The following is a 19,425-nucleotide window of genomic DNA, read 5'->3' as shown; positions in this document are numbered from 1 at the left end:
GAAAGCTTAGTTTGGACATTTTTATAGCAATTCAAAATTACATTTCACCTTTAGCATGAAAATGACTATAAAATATCTATACAAACTGATAGACTAAATTTTCACATCAACACCAATGTGGAGTTAAAGTCTTATAGGATTGTAAGTATGTTTTTATTTCACCACCTTGCACTTTCACGACTTGACTGAATTTTTACAGCAGTATGTTCAAATATCTGACCAGTTGAACAGTTTGGATTTATAAAACAAATTGCAATTTGGTCAAATTTTTGAATGAGTTGCAATAGTCGGATAGCAACACTATCAGTCAAGTCACTGTAATGAAATGAATGGATTACAACTGTCATATTTCTGACTTACTAGTGGTACATGCATTTTCTAGTGTTGAAAATGGTGGATTGAAACTGGTTTTATAGCTAGGTGAACCTCTCACTTGTAAGACAGTAATATAAAACTCAATTGTATTGCCAATTATGTGTGAACAAAACGAACAGACATAGGTATAAATGTCGGAAATAGGGGTACAGCAGACAATATTGTTATCATCTATTTAACAAGCAAATATATCAACAAAGAAAAAGAAAAATACAAAAAATGTCAAAAATAGGGGTACAACACTGTTATAACCGTAATCTCTATAAAAAAAACAAGCTATGTGTCAAGAAAGATAAACCAATAGGCATATATACAAAGCACATTAGCAGAAACGAAACTCAAGTAAACAAAATTTTATTAAAGCACAATAACAATGATGGAATGCTAAAGTACCGAGCCACGTCAACTGGATATTGCCAAAAATAGACAACAGTAAATGTAATAATTTATAAAGACATAAAAGAATACTATATAACACCGTAACTAGGTGATAAGTAAACAACTTCAGTACCTAGAATCTATACATCGAGACCATCTTGTATTATTTGTAAAGTTGATACAGAATATACTAGAATATAAACAAGGTCATGGTATCTTTCGATGAATTATTTTCGAGACAAAAACGGGACATTCTTTTGATATACCCTTTATTCATCAACGGTTTAAAAGTTGGGCAGTGGAAGTCGTTTCTGTTGTTTCTTTAATTTCTAGTACTGGATCCTATATTAATGGAACCGCATCAGATAGGTTTGGATTATTATGGAAAGAACTTCATCAATATATCTGAATGTGACATTAAATGATTTCTTGTTTTTGACAAGTGTTTTAAGGAGCTATGAATCATATGACAAAAAGAAGAGGTCGGCAAAGAGAGGCGCATAGTTCGTAGGGAATGGTGATATAAAGGGTTGAAAAATCAAGTTTTAATAGAACTGATTTCAGAGAAAGATCGAGATTCAAAATTATCCCGAAGTTCTTTAGGGTTTTTGTTTGTTAACTAGACTTTGATTGGTCCATTCAAAGAAGTCCAATTATGAATTAAGAAACCCATTCCAAAATATATCAAAATTTCCTTCTGTCTTAATTATTTGTGTATATATGGCATCCTAGGACGTACTATATTACTAATGTTCTCTTTTCCGTTGTTTTTGGTTCGGAAGAAATCATCCATACTCCTTTAAATTTAGGACAGCATGGCTGAACATTTATTTTTATCCTTTAAATATTGCTTATTTTTTCTCTTCCTTGTTTATGTAAGGGTATGTGTTAAACAGTAAAAAGACAATATGGCGGAGAGTAAGGCTACATCATTTTATATTTATTCAATTGTACCACCCTTCATATGGTGATAAGACGGTCAACAATTATGATAACTTCGTACTATTTATATTAATATATATATGTTAACCATGTTTATCAGGAAATGGTTCATGCAGTCGATAATGGATACATGTGAAATTTGCACTAAGGATATAGGAAAGGACTATTGCACAGACTGCGAACAAATTTACTGTGACAATTGTAAAATAATGCATCTGAGGATGAAATCATCGCATAATCACAAATTCCGCAGCAGTCAGTGTGAGGATCAAAAGAATCAGGTGTCATATTGTGATAAACATAATTCGAATTATATATATCTTTGTGAAAAATGTGACGTACCTGCTTGCAGACTTTGCACTGAGTCCATTCATCAAGGTCATTCCATGGCTAACCTTTCTAGTTCAATAGCAGAGAAAACAGAAAAACTTCAGAAAATTTTGAAAACTAATTCTAATGAAATCCGCGAGATGCAAAATTTAACTTCAAAATTACAAAATGAAATTGCCGATTTAAACAAAAATTGCAGGACTATAAAAAATGTTGTGAGTGAAAGATCTCGTCTATTACAATCTAAACTATCAAAAGCTTTTTCTGTTCAATGGGATCGTATATTCCAACATGTAAGAGCTGAAGAGACAAACGTTGCGATATTTATACGAAATGTCAATGAATGCAGTAGAAAAATCGAAGAACTGACTGAATTACATAAGCAAGTGAAAAGCGAACGAGATATTACCCATTTAGTACAGTCGTTACAATCTCTTGAGCCAAAAATTATGAACATTAAAATTCCTAAAGCGCCAACCATTTCAAATATAAAACTCGTAACAGAATCCATGAATGAAAAGTTCGATGCCAAACTTAATGCTTTACTTGGAACAATAACATTTGAACCAATGTGAGAATAATAATAGAAACTGGCTTTGTTATAAAATTATTTCGGTTTTCTTATTTTATTTGTATTGTTTCATATTTTACATGCAGGGGACTTTTTTAACCGACTACTGTAAACCAACTTATTTTCGCGGATACTTAATTTAGCGTTTTACCCTTTTTAGATCACCTCGCGGCTATTTAATTTCGCGATTTTCTGAAGTTCAATAATGAATGATCCATGTATAACATATTCACGACGATTAATATTCGCGTTATTTTTCTATTCGCGGAAGTCGCGAAAATAAATCGCTCGCGAAAATAAGTTGGTTTACAGTATTCGGTATTCCTTTTTTCTCTGATGAATGATATACGGTTGGCTTTATTAAAATACCCCCCTAATATGATTACATACACCTACAGGCATGTTCTTACAAAGTTTCATGCTTGTATCACCATTTGCATGATTTGTGTGCTAAGCTGCTTAACTATTTGTATTGTTTCATATTTTACATGCAGGGGACTTTTTTAGCCGACTATTCGGTATGCATGTTTCTCTGATGAATGATATACGGTTGGCTTTATTAAAATGCTTACATCCACGTTAAACTGAACACCACTATAGTATATGAGGGACTTTAGCAATCAAAGTCGTTCAAACACCAATTTTCTCTAAACGCAAATACTGCACAATGCCTTTTTTTAAATAATTTGGAGACAGAGATGGTTCCCTCATCAGATTGTGCCATTGTATTTCAAATTAGCAAAACAATCTTGTAAACAGTTCCATTGGTTAAACATTACTGTGTGTCATTGGTAATACGTACTATAATTTCGTAAACATGTGATTGTCTATTGATATAGTTTTTAGAACTTTCATTTGCGTTTATGAGGCAATAGAAAGTTTGGGCTTCAAAGGTTAACATAATTATTGACTTTATACAGAAAATTCGCCGCTTTAAAACATTAAATGTTTCACAAATAATACATGACTTCAAAGTAAATTCATTTCTTAAAACACTGCAAAAAAAAATCATTCTGATTGATATAGTGGTATTGTCATAAAGTGCGCTGGAATGAATAATTGTATAGCAAACATCGAATTCCCTCACAAAATGTTATCAGACACTATAAACTGATATTACTGTATATCTGTGTTAAAGAATTCTCATAACTAAGCAGAGACAAATTATTCATTATTTAATTGTCCCATATAATAGCAATTTGAATTCAAATAAAGTCTCGGTTACAAATCATTACAGAACTGAACCATTACTTTTTTGCAATTTTATTGAGGTGCAAAAGCGTCATAAAAAAAAGCGTTGACAAAAGCACATGTTGTACAATGTTGTATGCGCGCACATTTTAAGATTTACAACCCTATAAAATTACAAAAAGAAGCATTAAAATATTAGGATTCCATTTTTATACTGCAACTAGTTGGGGTACATTAAGGTATGAACATAAGGTTTAAATTTGTATTACAATTTAAAAAGCTATCAATGTATTAATTTGATTTGCAGTATAAAACAATATTAGGTCAATGTCATAAATATATAAACTTTTTTGTACTCGGCGCAAAAGTGGGGACGGTAGAACCTCGCCCTTCCGAAGTTTCTCAGCCTCATACAAAAAAGTGTATATTCTCCTGACATTGACCTTATATTATATATTTATGCAACAACTATGCAATTACGAGTTCTATAAAGATTTTCGTAGGTTTTCCTGTAATTTAAATATACCACCAACTTTAAATTTCCTTGGCGCAAAAAAATACAGATTTTGATTTTAAACCACATTCTTATTTAATTGTTATTTATGTAAAAATGTCTATTCTTTTACCTATTTTAATTTTTTTTTCATTCTTTAAATATTATGTTTTACAACATTCCATCCTTATATTGTTTGTTTAAAAACTGATTTGATGTCTATCTAAACCAAACAAGTCTTCAGTTGTTTTAGTTTGAAATAATAGTAACCAGAAAGTTTTATGGTTCGAAATTAGGCAAAAGATATATAATGTATGACATAATTTTTGCAATGTATATATATTTATATTTATCAAAGTTGTACATATATCAATGCTAGTTTTTTTTTTGGTAAGGAACATGTGTTTGTGCTATTTAAAGAAAGGTCTGTTTGATTGGATATATAAAGTATGCGGGAAGAATTTCATGCACGGGTGGTTTGATAGTAGTTAAAGTCATTCGAGTCATTGAAGGCAATAGTCTCGATAACCCAGACGCATATTTAAATATAGCGTCTGGGGTGATTAACCGGACTGGTCAGATATTTATAGGGGGCGTAACAAATAATTAAATATAAAACATATCTATAAATAGCACTTCCGTTATCCCCATTATATTTAAAAAAAATAATAATAACAACAGTAAACAGTGTAACGTTACATGTATATGTGACTATTAAAACTGACATTCTTGTAGCTGATCCTATGTTGCCCAACTTGCAGATGGGCAATTTTAAAAGAACGATAAAAAACTGTAATTAGCGGCGATCTTTTTTTCTGAATTTTTGTCACATGTAAAAAAAAATTAAAGACATGATTTTTTTTCGTGGGAAAAATTTGGTTGATTATATCATATAAGGAAACACTGTAGCATGACTGTATAGTGCACTCCTTATAACAAGTTCTGGATCCGCCACTGGTCGTGTATAGAGGATATACCACGCTCTCTGTGCGCTAAGAGAGGGATCCGTAGGTGGACCGTTGTACATAAAGCAATCCAATATACCTTAATTTTCTGGTGAGTTATAATTTCTCGAACATGTATCCCCAACGGGCTATAATTTAGGACCTCTTCTTTATAATTATTGTTATTTTTTTTCGTCCTGAACATTACCATTATTTACCACAAGACGATAACCAAGCAACCCAAAAGATCTATTTTTATATTTTAACACACCACGTTTAATATTCTCTTATCTTCATACTATAAACTACCATTTTTCTCTATTTTCATATTATAGCACACCACTATATATATTCTCTATTCTTTATATTGTATCACAACGTCCTGAACATGCATGAAATATTTGCCACTTGACGTTAACCAACCTACAGTCGGTATATTGTAGCCACGTTAGTCTGTATTCCTTATTTTTAAATTTATCCATTTTTCTTAGTTTTGTCTCATTCTTATTTCTGTAAATTCTTGTTATAATTTATGCTTTCCTTTTTATAATAATCTTTCAGATATCTGACGCACTTACCTTACTCGAAAAGCACACATCAAGTTACGTTTATGGAAAGAAAAACAACTCTAAGATTACAATGTAAAAAACCCCTGCTTAACAACTTATCACTGGCAGATCAGTGAGATCACACAATGAGTCAACTCAATTTTTATTTACAAAATTAACTGATCTTAAAATTGCTAACGACAGCATAGTCTGAATGTTTCACCAATAATCTATATCGCCTAATCCTTTTGGGAAGAAAACATCTGGGGACCAACCTTCACACAATACCACTTTACCAGTCTCCGTATCTATGAAGAAATACAGAAGTTAACCAGTCATTCATGAAACCATGCAATACTCTTTGAATGCATGTTTGGATCAATCACATGGAAAAGATAGAATGGGATTTATCCCATACTGCATGCTAACTTATACAAAAAATAACTGAAAAGTGTATTCTCCTACTACAAACTATTATAATATCCATCATGACTTTTGTATAAAAGAGCAGCTTCACAAAAACAGCAACTTCGAATTCTCCTGTTCATGTGAACCTTTATATAAAATAAGGAGATTGGTATGATTGCTAATGAGGCAACAACCCAGCAGAGTTCAAATGACATGGATATTCGCAAATATAATCACTGCTCGGCCTCCAATATTTAGAAAACTCCATACCATATAGTTAACTGAGAAGGGCCAGACATGTAAATGAGATACAACGCAAACATGAAAACTGTTAAATTGTTTATATGATTTTTAATTTGTTAATACAAATCTTTAAAATTCTCCGACATATCTGACAACAATGTGTTTCTTGATGTTTGTTTCATTTACTTAATATATGTCTGTGTACCTTTTTTCGCTTTGTGGTTGCTGTCAAAATAATGTTAACCCAACATTTTTGATACTGTGATTTATTTATAATGATTGCTGCTTCAGTAATTAAAAAAAAATCTTTGAATCTTTTTTCTTATAAAATTGAACCTTGAAGCTGTTTATGATACAATAAAAATTCGAATATTTATATAGATTTTTTTTTAATTCTTCACATTTTACACATAACATCTGTGTCCCGAAATCATCATTGGTTTGTCTACAAAATAAAGTAAATGTTAAAATCATATTAATTTTTGGTCACCAGCATAGCATATACATATGAAAAACAAAATGTTTGGAAAAAAACATCATATAGAAATATACATTTAGAAATGTCTTGGTGCAAGCTGAATTCCGCTACGGGATGCGAGATTATCTCGCTGTGGTGATGACACGACCCATTGGTGGCATTGGGTTGTTTCCTGCTCTTTTGTTGGGTTGATGTCTCTTTGGCACATTCCCTGTCCGTGTTCTCTATCAAAATCATGCATGAATTTTTATCATTGTTTTAGGCCATACAGTTGCCTATACTTGCTCTCATCCACCTCCTTTGAACTTGGGGTGGATAGTTGTCTCATTGGTATTCATACCGCATGTTCTTACTTGTATAATGTTGACCTTTTGGTACTTTTATTCTCAATTTTTGTTTAAGTCAACAAGATGTCCTGTTAATCATGTTGATGTCTACTTTTGGTAATGTATGTCATTGGGTTCACCGATTGCTGCCTCATTGACACCTCCTTTCATTGATGCTGCATCTATTGTTTTACTGTCTTGTTTTGCATAAAAACAAATTTACAGTGTATTCCTCATGCCATGGTTTTGTTTCAAGGTTTAGAATGCCAATTGGTATATATTCACTGACAACATTTGTATTCTTTTATGGACTTTTTTTAGTGTGAAAAAAATGCCTCTTAAAAGTGCAAAAAAGTATTTTTCTTTTTTAAGTTGACCAGTCCCGACTTTGTTTACTAACAGTATATTTAAATTACTTTTCATAACAACGTGTCGCACTTCTTATATGTTTGTATAAGCTAAATGCATTTGTTTTAAAAAAAATCGAGCATAAATCATTTTGACCGTTTGGTGTATGTACAAAATCAGTGGCATCTTCTAGATATACTTTGTTTGTTTTTCGTCTGCTTATGTTTTTGAATTGCGTTCCCTCCTTCAAAAGTGTACAACATTGCGCATCTCTCCTCCCCCCTTTTTTTACACATATCAAAATGCAAACTCCTTTATACACTACATATAAATACAACAAACTTATCTTAGATGAAGTGCATATTTCGGCGTCATATCACTTTTCCATCAAGTATTTTTAAAGTTAACAACCCCAAAATGTATTTATAGCGTACACACGACTGTTCGAGTGGTCCCAGTCAATACAAAAATTGCCATTTATTGTATAATTAGTAACTTGCTTACGTAGCACGGACATGCATGAAAGAATATATAACTACTCGCTGTTTCAGTTTGCATTAAAATTTATGTAACAGATTGTGTTGTTATATCATCTTACCAAGGTTTGATGTGCTGTTATTTTCCTTCGCGGTCATGGAAGCCATGCTGTCTGGTGTTTTCCACGACTTGTATGTCGTCACAAACAAAATATAAATAGCTTTAAACAACAATCGGTACTCTCGGGCTTTTCAATAGTATTATCGTAATATAATTTCTTCCGAAGTCAATAACCAACTTCTTGGTTATTCGTCTTGGACATTATCTTTTAAAACAAGCTAAAAAAAGCCGATACTATTCCGAATGTTATAAATTACCATTTTTATATCACTTGTCATCCAGACGCTCTACTTTGAAAAATAAAGCGGCTGGATGATCGAGACTATGAAGGCAAGTGCTCTAGATGCTTTTTTCCAAATAAATAATTATAAAAAATATTTATTTACAGGTTGATAGTCCAAGAGGAGTCGCAAATATTGATGTGGCAGTGCTAGTTAGAGACAGACAATTCTCATAATTCTCATTGATAGAAAATGAATTACGTGTACTTATTACCTGAATAAAAATGCGCTTGACTTTTGCAAGTGTCTACTCCCATGTCAGAGAGTTTTGTATTATATTGATAAATGTTTTATGTTCGGTTGAGGTTACGAATTAGAACATAAGTGTAGTATATTGTATATAAACGCCTTCATCTCCAATAGGGGTATAAATGTGCATTTCATTAATAAACAAATAAGTTAATTAATATAATTACCTCTCTCTTTCGATATATAGGACAGTATGGCGCATATTTGGTGTTATCCTTCCTAGGCGGATCCAGGGGGCCCTGGGGGGCCGCCCCCCTTTCCAGGGAAAAATTTGGTTGATTATATATGGAATCACTGAAGCATGACTTGAGTGCCCCCCCCCCCCCCCTCTTATGAAAAGTTCTGGATCCGCCACTGTCCTTCGAAAGTTTGTTGAATTTTGTCAGCCTTCTTTCATTTGAAAACCGCCGTGAATGGTTGATTAGTATTTCCTCGCAGCTGGGTTAATTTATAACATAGCATTGTTGTTTTAGATATATTGAATTAATTATAAAATGGCTCAGCCTGCTATTGAAACATGTGAAATTTGTAACCAGGACGCAGGAAAGGACTATTGCCAGAACTGTGAGCAGACATTCTGTAACAAATGTAATATTTATTATATGTAACTGTTGATGTAAATGTCTTTTGGTTTTATTAGTCTTTGTTTACTCCTTGGTTTTGATTAATTTTGTCTTATATAGTAATATAGATTCAAGACTGAGGACGGACACCAACTTTGGGACGTACATACGTTCGCACGTACAGACGGAAAAGGGTAAAACTTAATGTCCCCTCCGCTACGGCGGGGGCATAAAAATACTATCAATTTGTTCAACTAATAATATGTTAAACAATAAAGGGACGAGACTGGAGATTTCACATTGTAATCGGTATTTACATAACAAAGCTATAAATGCCTATGTCCACGTCATTTCGGTCACAGGTGTCTCATCGACAGTCGCATCAAATCTTATATCATATTTTAAGTATTTCTAAAAGTCTTTTTTTTTAAGAATAGTTAACCGTAATTTTATGATTTCGTTAATTAAAGTCCAAAGCAGAAGTATTAACAAATATTAACAAGTATTATTATTTACAACATTCAATCTTAACATTATTTGTTTAAAACTGCTTTGGTGTGTAGCTGAATCCACCCAAGTCTTTTTTAGTTTGAAATACTTGTAACCAGAAAAATTTATGATCAAAGCTTAAGAGATATGATGACATACATGTTATCTCTTTCTTTCTATATAATTATACAATGTAGGACAATATGGCGGTTATTTGGTGTTATCTTTTAATTTTATCACCCTAATTTCATTTGAAAACCGCCGTGAATGGTTGATAAGTGTTATTTCGAAGGTTACTTTATTGTACACAATACTTGTTTTTAATATATTGAATTACTAAATGGCTCAGTCTGTTATTAAAACATGTGAAATTTGTAACCAGGACGCAGGCAAGGACTATTGCCAGAACTGTGAGCAGACATTCTGTAACAAATGTAAAACTATGCATCTACGAATGAAACCATCCTCGAATCACGTATTCCGCAGCGGTCAGCAGTGCCAAGATTCTACATTGTCCGTGTGTGATGAACATAGTTCAGATTATATATATCTGTGTGAAAGCTGTTATGTACCAGCTTGCATGAATTGTGCTGTGTCCACTCATAAAGGACATACCATGGCAAACCTTTCCACCTCAATAGCAGAGAAACGAGAGAAGCTTCGGAAAATTTTGAAAACTAATTTCGATTGCATAAGTAATGTCAAAAATTCAACGACTACATTGCAAAATATGATTGAAGATTTAAGGAAAAAATGCAACGCTATTCATGGAGATATGATTCCAAGACAGCGTCAATTACAGTCTAGATTAACTAAGATTTCTATGCACGGTGATATATTAAAATTTGAGGAATCTGAAAAGAGGAAAGTGGAGACTTATATAAAAAATGTTAACGAATGCGATAGAAATATCAATGAATTGGTTGAATTGTACAAATATGTAAAAGACGAGAAAGATGTGACAAATTTAATACAATCGTTAAAAACTCTTGAAAAAGATACAATGAATATTCGAATTCCCAAAGTGCCACTTATTTCAAATATTGAATTCGTAACAGAACCTATGAATGAAGATTTCGATGCTAAGCTTGAAAGTTTACTAGGAAAAGTAACAATTGCTCCTCAGTGAATAACAATAGATATTGTGTATGGTATATAATATTGACTTATTTGGCATGACCGAACATTAAAGGAATCAAAGGAAAGTCTGTTATTCTCTTCCAAAAACGACTCATTTTCTAACACATGTATTAGTATTTTGATTTACATGTATATCAAGTTGTTGATTAGGTTTAGATTTATTGTTTGTGAAAATGAATAATCAACACAATAGATGTCATGTTTAAGAAACAAATATCTAATGCATAGGGATTTTTGAAAGCCTAAAATGTAGCGAGCTCTGACCTTTCACCCCAAGCAGAATATTTATCCAAAGTGTGTGTGTGTACCACATTATCCTGGAATCCTGGGTCTTTGCTCTACACTGACACACAGTAAAGGATACTAGTCTTGGTTTTGCATGTCGACTTAGTTGTGATTTTCACAAATTTTAAAATACCATTGAATGTTATGGCCTCATTATACAATAGCTTTAATTTTTATTTTTTTCCCCTGATTCCTGTCTGTAATGTATGTTTACATAGTCTTGGCTCCTGGATCCAAATGTGTCACATTAACCATTTATGGTCGTTTTGGTTGCTTGCCAAATTTTGTAAATACAACAGAACTATAAACAACTGTCATACAAGTGGGAGGTTTAGATACCTACAAAAATAGGTTTACAGCAGATTTCATTGAGTGTGTATCCAAAGGTAATATCGTTGGTTAGCTTGCTTGTTAGCTGAACCGTGAAGTCATTGTTAGGTCAGGTAAACTACCTTACTTTAAGAGTAGACTAGTCCGGCAGATAACCAATCTATCTGTATGTTGGACTAGGCTTCTTTGAAAGAAGAGTAGTATACCTGACCTGATAATGAATTCACGGTTCAGCTAACAAGCAAGCTAATCAAAGATACTACCTTTGGCTACATACTCAATGAAATCTGCTGTAACCATTTCATTTTCTTCAAAATGCTGAATCCATTTCTACTCTTTTTGAACAATCAAATCATGCCCGAATTTTGAAGCGGTTTACCGGTTCGTGTAGTAGTCTCAGTTTTAATGTAGCAGATAGTAGGGTTATTGTTTTTCGTCAGTTTCACTTGACAAATGAATTATTATTGTCCCTGTGACATCTCCAATCTCCTTTTAATAGCGTCTCTTATTGATTGAAAGGTAATCAACTAATCTTATTTTCAGAGTATGGTCGTAGATATGTCAATCAGTTACTAGACATTTTGAAGCTCTTAATCATATTGTGATCCAAGTAATGATGATATTCCATAAGCTATTGACATTTCTTTATTTGCATACAAACATTGACGTCGGTTTGTGCTTTTCAATAACCATCAACATCTATACTTTAGTGAAAGTGCTTGAGCACCGAAGTAGAAGGGTAAAAATTGCTTTCGTTTTGCAATGTGAACTTTAATTCGATTCAGCCAAATTACATATTTTGAATTAATGTTAATTCCCTTTGTTTAAAATCAAAACACACTGAACTTTGTATCTTGAATAACATATCATTTATAAATAGCATGATATTGTCTGGATAGGATCTAAAGAATGTGCATCTCACTCTGTTGTCACAACTATCAAAGGTGGCAATAAACTCTGGAAGATATAGATATCAAAGCCAGCTTTTGGATAACATGAATGCAATCTTTGCCCCCAAAAAACAAACAATTCATTCTTTCAAACATTTTTATGAACAGACATATTTTTCCAGTGAACTGTTTAACAAATGGCAAAAGCAATGCTATAATGCTAAGAATAACCTAATGTGCACCTCTCTGGAATCCATCTCTGCTTCTTGTGAGGGCCTGAATTTCTAACACGAAAAAAACCCCAAACACTTCATTAATCCTGGATTAAGATTGGTGCCCTGTAGAAGAGTATCAAATCAGCAATCAACTCAATTTTATAGAGGAAGGTAAATCCCAAGTTTATTTCTAATGATTCGTTAAATATTTCCCATTGTCTATGCATTCAGGTGATAATGAAATAACGATAGATTGACACAATATAACAACTGAATTATTTGGGTTGAGAATAAACCTGCAGAGGAGACCAGCTCAAACAAATATCTTGTTTACCAACATGGTTCAATATCACAGAACAATAGATATAAGAAGATGTGGTATGAGTGCCATCCAAGTCTCAATTTGTAAATGTAAACCATTATAGGTCAAGGTACAGTCTTCAACTCAAAGCATTGCCTCACACCTCACAGCTAGCTATAAACTAAAAGGGCCCCAAACATGATTATATTAGTGTAAAACCATTCAAATGGGAATGATATAATCTATATAATAAAACAAGAAACGAGAAAACAAAAACACATTAATTTTTCATTTTCTTTATTGTATAACAACAATAAAATTTATTTATTTATCACTTCAATGGTGATGCTATGTTGAGCAGATAACAAATAACGTTTCCATAGTAACAAACAAAGCATTATCATTAACATAAGCCAAGGAATACACTTATATGTATCACATTACATTAATATAAGTTTTTTGTACAAATTAAAAATTCTGTTATATATATATACATTAATTATAATACACAATTTTAAAATAACAAATCAAGCAGGGGCTTTATGATACAAGAGGTATTTTAGATAAATGAATAAAATCTATGTAAACTTTCTATATTACCTTTCATACTATTTCCCTTTTTCATAATTAAAGTTTAACTGGAGTTCTTTCCCCTTTTATGTACGATTTGAAGTAGCAATTTTGGGCTCTTAAAGTATTTTACAAATCAATAAAATTGACGCTTGCAATTTTATAAGTTTTATATACATTCTGCATTATCATTGTTGCATTTGCTTTGTCGATCTTTCTATTAATTATTACTGACAAGTATATACAAATTTTAAGTGATAAACACCTCCTACACATGAAAAATATTGAGATAACTAGCCAATTAAAATATGTGACATTTTTAGAATTGATAAAATGGTAAATTACTGTTGGTATACGTCTACAAAATGTATATAGCCATTAGTTGTGTCATTCCACATTTTCTAATTTGCAATATATATATAAAATTTATATTTTTTTCAAAAACAACATTGTATAAAAAAAATATAATTCTTACCAATTTTAATGTACCATATTTGAATATCCAAAATCTAATGCAAATGTTGAAATGCAGAAAGGACTGGAAAGTAAAGCCAAATTTAGACAAAGAATCAGAGCTTTGCTGAGGAAGATATATATATTTCCTTAATTTAAATTCCTTCATTTAAAATAATTTCCACCTTTCAATTAATATTTCATGCCTTGTTTAAGTAACATAAGGCAAACAAAAAATATATGTCTGTTTAAGGTTACAAGCTTTAAAAAATATGGTAGGTAGGTTGGTATTTTCATTTTATTTTTTGTGACATGATTTTGAGTGTGCAGTTTCGTCTTGTCAAGGTCTGAGTTGATCACGGGCCAAGTTTACATGTTATTTTAATGATATGATTATTTCCCTTTGTTATTGATTGGAAAAAAATGTCGGCAAATGTTTATTTATCACACGAGTCACAAGTTTCATTAAAACAGCTATCATATTCATGATTATGAACATTGGGATGTATCGGGCGACACTATCTTCACTTTTAACAGACTTTTAACAGAAGTTCATTTTATTTTTCACTTTACGACAGAAATAAAATGGCTATGGGTCGGTCGGGTAACCGTAAACAGACATTTATTTTTTTTGGGCCTAAAAGAAGTAAGGGCCATTCCAGGATTAAATGATTAGGGCAGGACAGCACTTTATTTCATCCAGAGACCAAATGATGTTGAAGTAAGCAACTTTATGTCATTGTACTGCCTTCAACAATGAGCAAAACCATTAACCCAAATCCAAGCTATAACAGTCATACCAATGGAGTTTACTAGGATATTTAAAGAATCAAAGACGAACATATATCACAGGCTTTTCAAATTTAATTACATGTAAAATTTATGAATCAAGATTCAAACTAGCTGACCCTAATATAAATTCCTGGTGCACAAGAAATTTTTGAAGCAAACTGTGTTATGAAAAAAGCTTTCAATAAGATTTTGTCAATATTTTGTGTTAACATCTGATTAATTCTAAATGATAAGACGATCACAACATGCATCTCAAAATTTATGTTTTATTTGATGTCTTTCTCTTACTTGAGAACTTGCTTTTCATGTTAAAATACATGTTATTAGAGCATGCATTAAAAAGATCATAGCTGTTAAAAGAATTATTATAGGTCAAAATGTCCTGCAGTAAAATATTGATAAAATCTGCATATATAACAATTAAAACAGTAACTTTTAAACATACAAATACATTTTTACTTGAAGGAAATAAAGTGCATCTCAAACACTCAGCTTTTCACAACATGGACATAAAATAATGAAAATGGCCATAAAATTATATAAAATAGGTAAAAGAAAGTAAAAAAGCATTTAAGGCCTGACGTAGCTTACAATTTCAAATAAAGAGGTACTTGCAATAATCTTAAAAGTTCCTGCATTGATGAGTGACCTTTTATAACAGCTCTTATTTATTTTTTAGCACATATTTATGATTTTTTTTAAATGTTTAATAAAGGCAAAAAAAATTCAATTGAAAAAAAAAAACATTTAAGAAAATCAAAAATCAAATAAATATACATAATTTCTTAGTGAAATAAACTGAAACAGAGAACTTACTATTTCAATGGTTCTTTTTTCTGACAATACACAGACATAGGGATTTATTTGACACAAGTGATTAAAAAAACTATGGAAGCAATACATGCAATAAGAACATCTGTACATGAAAATGAGCAGACAATTATTATTTTGGACTCAAACATTTTGCTGTCAAAATTTTCCTTGAATTTATTATTATTTGTTTGGCGTTGATTTTAATTTATTAAAAGCCAGCAAAGAATATGCTATTTTATAAGTACATAATTTATAAGGCCATTACAATTTGTTTTTTTTTAAACTATGATATCAAAGAAAAGTGTTCATAAAAATACATGACTTTCTAAATCTTTTTTTTTCTTTCTAAAAACTTTTAGCCAGAAAAATTAGCAGATCTTCATTAATAAAGAGGCAACCTCATAAACTTGAAGCATTTACAAGTTAGAAGTTCACATTTTTAATTGAAAATGTGATAAAGTATATTTATATCCTAAAATTTATGCCATACCTGAATGCCCTTAACCGATGCAATAAAACTAATACTTTGTTTTGTGTGAGAAAAAAAACTGGAAAACAATATAACAAAAAAAAACAAATTAAATTCTGTAATACACAACCATTGAGAAACAACACAGTACAACGTACTTCATAATATGGATACATATATATGTAAATATTCTATAACATAAACTGCTTCTGTGTCATGACTGCACAACATGTCTGTCTCATTTAAATGACTTTAAAACAAATTCATCTTTTAGTCTAGTATGAAAGTTCAAAAAAAATAATCTAAATGTTAAAAAAAATTCTGTACCAAATTTTAGCCATTTTGGACCAAAACAATTCACCAACCACAACAGATTTTTAAAATTGTGTCAAAATTTTTAACCTCTTATCAGAGACAAATTGATGGGGGGCTCAGGCTCTCCCTTTGGCGGATTATATATGGAATCACTGAAGCATGACTGGAGCAGGCCCCCTCATAGGTAAACATATATCTCATAACACTGATCCTGAAAGTACCAATTTATTTCCCCCCAGATGCACATTAGACAATAATTGTCTCTTCAGGTGATGCTCTAGGCCAAATCATTTGAAAAACAAAAGCTTACTAAAATGATAAATCAATGAAAAAGAAAACATTTTTTTTAGACTACATTTTATGCCCTCTGTGAAACATTCATTCGGCCAAACTTTGTAAATTTATTTCAGATTCAAATAGACAATACATGGTGATTTTCTGTTTCTGACCTTTTAAAAAGTACATTTGAAGTATTCACAGTTTGAAGCCATTGTAACTATTTATGCAAATTTAAGAGCTAACTTTTCATGGCTAAATTAAAATCTCTTTCAAACCTTGGCAAGTCCCATTTAGTTTTTAGCTAGAGACCAGGCCTTGAAGGCATAAAACTTTGCTCAGTGCTCGGAGCACAAAAATCATGCTCGAAACCTGAAATCCAGCAATTTGATTGGTTGATTTTCGAGTCTGAGTACAAAAATCATGCTCGAAAGTTTTATGACCGTGAGGTCAGAAGGCAAATAATCGTTCCTCCTTGTATATAATTCAGAAAAAGTATCCACAGGTAAATATTTTTCATGTGAATATCACCTGAACATAACGTGAATTTCACTTGATGAAAAATAACACCTTAATTAAGCTATACATTAAATGCTGCATGTGAAGACAAAATTTGGCTGTTATATATTCAAACATCCTTAATTTAGTACATTGTTAAAAAATAAAAATAAACAAGACCTTATAATAAAAATTACCCATAATAAACATTTACAAATCTTTAACAAACAAATCAAGACAAAAATATAACCCTTTAGCTTCTCAATTAGCTGGCTTACTAAAAATTAGCTCCATGTGTAATTATCAATGATAAACAATCATAACCCGTCAACTCAACAGTGGACTGCTCACTTGAACCATATCAGAGGGGAGTAGGAGGGGTCCTGATCCAAAATCCCGAGGTCCTGAATTTAAATAAATTTAAATCCCGACATCCCGAAATTGGAATAAAGAATTCCCCGGATCCTGAAAGGATCAATCCCGAAATCCCGAGCTTAAAAACACCTGATCCCAGAGTCCCGATAAAGGTCCTATCCCCCCCCTCCTCATATCGCCAATGAGACAACTGTTCACCAGAGTCAAAATGATGAGGATGCAAGAAACTATTGGTCACCTTTTAAAAAACTTAAATTTAACATTACAAAATAATCATATTTGTTTCATTTCTTATGATGAAGAAAAAGAAATTGTCATATCAAGAAATCATGTTATAAGAGTGGACACAGATTTCTACTGATACATTTATGTGCAGGCTCAGGCCATGGACAGGTGAAAATGACCAAATCAGTCCAAGCTTTGATATATATGCATTTAATTCCTCTTTTATTTAAATTTTTTAATATTAAGAGTTTTCAAATCTCGTACTTTCCAAACAACTACATATACATGTAAATAATCTTAGACGATAGATAATCTCATCAACCTTTTGAAATTTTCAAAGATGTTAAAAAAAAAAGTTTTAATGTCAATGTAAATTAAAAAGTTATCAATGCCTTTAACTATGTTTGAGATTTAAGCATGTTAAGTAATAATAGAGACCATGAATCAAATGTTACATACGTAAGACCCATGGAGAGCATTGTCCACTTCTAATACAAATGTATCTTCTTTTGAAGACTATACATGACGTATATGTAAATAAATATATTTTATAACACTTAATGACAAATTAACAATGCTAAACATGAATGCCTTTGATCTAAATTCACTGTTTAATGTAAATGTAATGTGACTTATCCTGCCATATACGTAATATAATAAATCTTCTAATAAAAACCAAATTTCAAACCTTACCAGAAATTCCTATCTGTTTGACAAAAGCCCAATGCAGTCAACACTCGTCACATAACATCTAACCACATTAATTTCTCGATTATTCCAAATACTGTAAACCAACTTATTTTCGCGGATACTTTATTTCGCGTTCTACCCTTTCTTGACCACTTCGCGGCTATTTTATTTCGCGATTTTCTTATTTACTTGAAGGAAAGATCTAAGTTTTACATGTTCCCGAAGATTTATATTCGCGTTATTTTTCTACTCGCAAAAATCACGAAAATAAATCGGTCGTGAATATAAGTTGGTTTACGGTATTTAAAACACATTCAACCAGATGCTCCGCAGGGCGTAGCTTTATACGACCGCAGAGGTTGAACCCTGAACGGTTAGGGCAAGTATGGAAACAACATTCAAGCTGGATTCAGCTCTAAATTTGGATTGTGATTAAATAGTTGACACAGCATAGGTTTCTGACACAGAATGAATGTGTTCTAATGAACTTAAAATTTTTGTTTCTCTTAAAGCAATTCACTATGCTGTTGAATATTAATCCTCTCAAAAAAATGTTTGAAGAAATTTTCTTTTTTATTTATGAAATTTCAAATGAGAAAAATTGAACCCAATTTTTTTAATCACATCCCCCTTTCCCTTATTCCAAAACTAATCTCAATTAAAATTTCTAATGGAGTTTGCAACAATAACTACTCATTTAAATACATCATAAATATTAAGATGTAAAAAAACTGCTTGTTATCACTGAATGGTAAAGATTATTTTAATTTATCAGTTGGTAGTAAAAAGTGAATATACATTGTATATTGTATATAACAAAGATTTAAGTTGATTCTGGACAAAGAAAGATAACTCCAATTAAAAAAAATCTTGCTATTGCACAATATTTTGCAATTAGATATTTCTTGCTTACTATTCTGGACAAAGAAAGATAACTCTAATTAAAAAAAAATTTGATATTTCACAATATTGTGCAATTAGATATTTCTTGCTATTGCACAATACTTAATATAATAATTTTAGATCCTGATTTG

The 19,425-nt window shown here is 31.5% G+C and overlaps 1 protein-coding gene and 2 long non-coding RNA genes across 3 annotated transcripts; 2 read left to right on the top strand and 1 right to left on the bottom strand.

The window, feature by feature from the left end:
• The first annotated feature begins 1,646 nt into the window (after nt 1–1,646).
• LOC139497083 (uncharacterized) lies at nt 1,647–8,711 on the top strand. Its single transcript, XR_011657674.1, has 2 exons — nt 1,647–2,596; nt 8,561–8,711. It is a non-coding gene; the product is annotated as an uncharacterized lncRNA (long non-coding RNA).
• LOC139498520 (uncharacterized) lies at nt 6,507–8,417 on the bottom strand. Its single transcript, XR_011657955.1, has 2 exons — nt 8,174–8,417; nt 6,507–6,868 (listed from the first exon to the last, which is right to left on the bottom strand). It is a non-coding gene; the product is annotated as an uncharacterized lncRNA (long non-coding RNA).
• A 1,383-nt stretch (nt 8,712–10,094) lies between the features above and the next one.
• On the top strand, nt 10,095–10,883 carry LOC139497635 (E3 ubiquitin-protein ligase TRIM71-like). The gene has a single exon (XM_071285865.1). The coding sequence runs from the start codon at nt 10,095–10,097 to the stop codon at nt 10,881–10,883; it is 789 nt and encodes a 262-aa protein (XP_071141966.1).
• The last annotated feature ends 8,542 nt before the right edge of the window (nt 10,884–19,425 follow it).

Source organism: Mytilus edulis, chromosome 12 (genome assembly GCF_963676685.1).
Source record: "Mytilus edulis chromosome 12, xbMytEdul2.2, whole genome shotgun sequence".
Taxonomy (NCBI): Eukaryota; Metazoa; Mollusca; class Bivalvia; order Mytilida; family Mytilidae; genus Mytilus; species Mytilus edulis.
This window is presented reverse-complemented; position numbering and strand designations above follow the sequence as displayed.

Bases quoted from the DNA above. Each gene is read 5' to 3' on its own strand.
- LOC139497635 (XM_071285865.1), top strand. From the start codon at position 10,095: ATGGCTCAGTCTGTTATTAAAACATGTGAAATTTGTAACCAGGACGCA.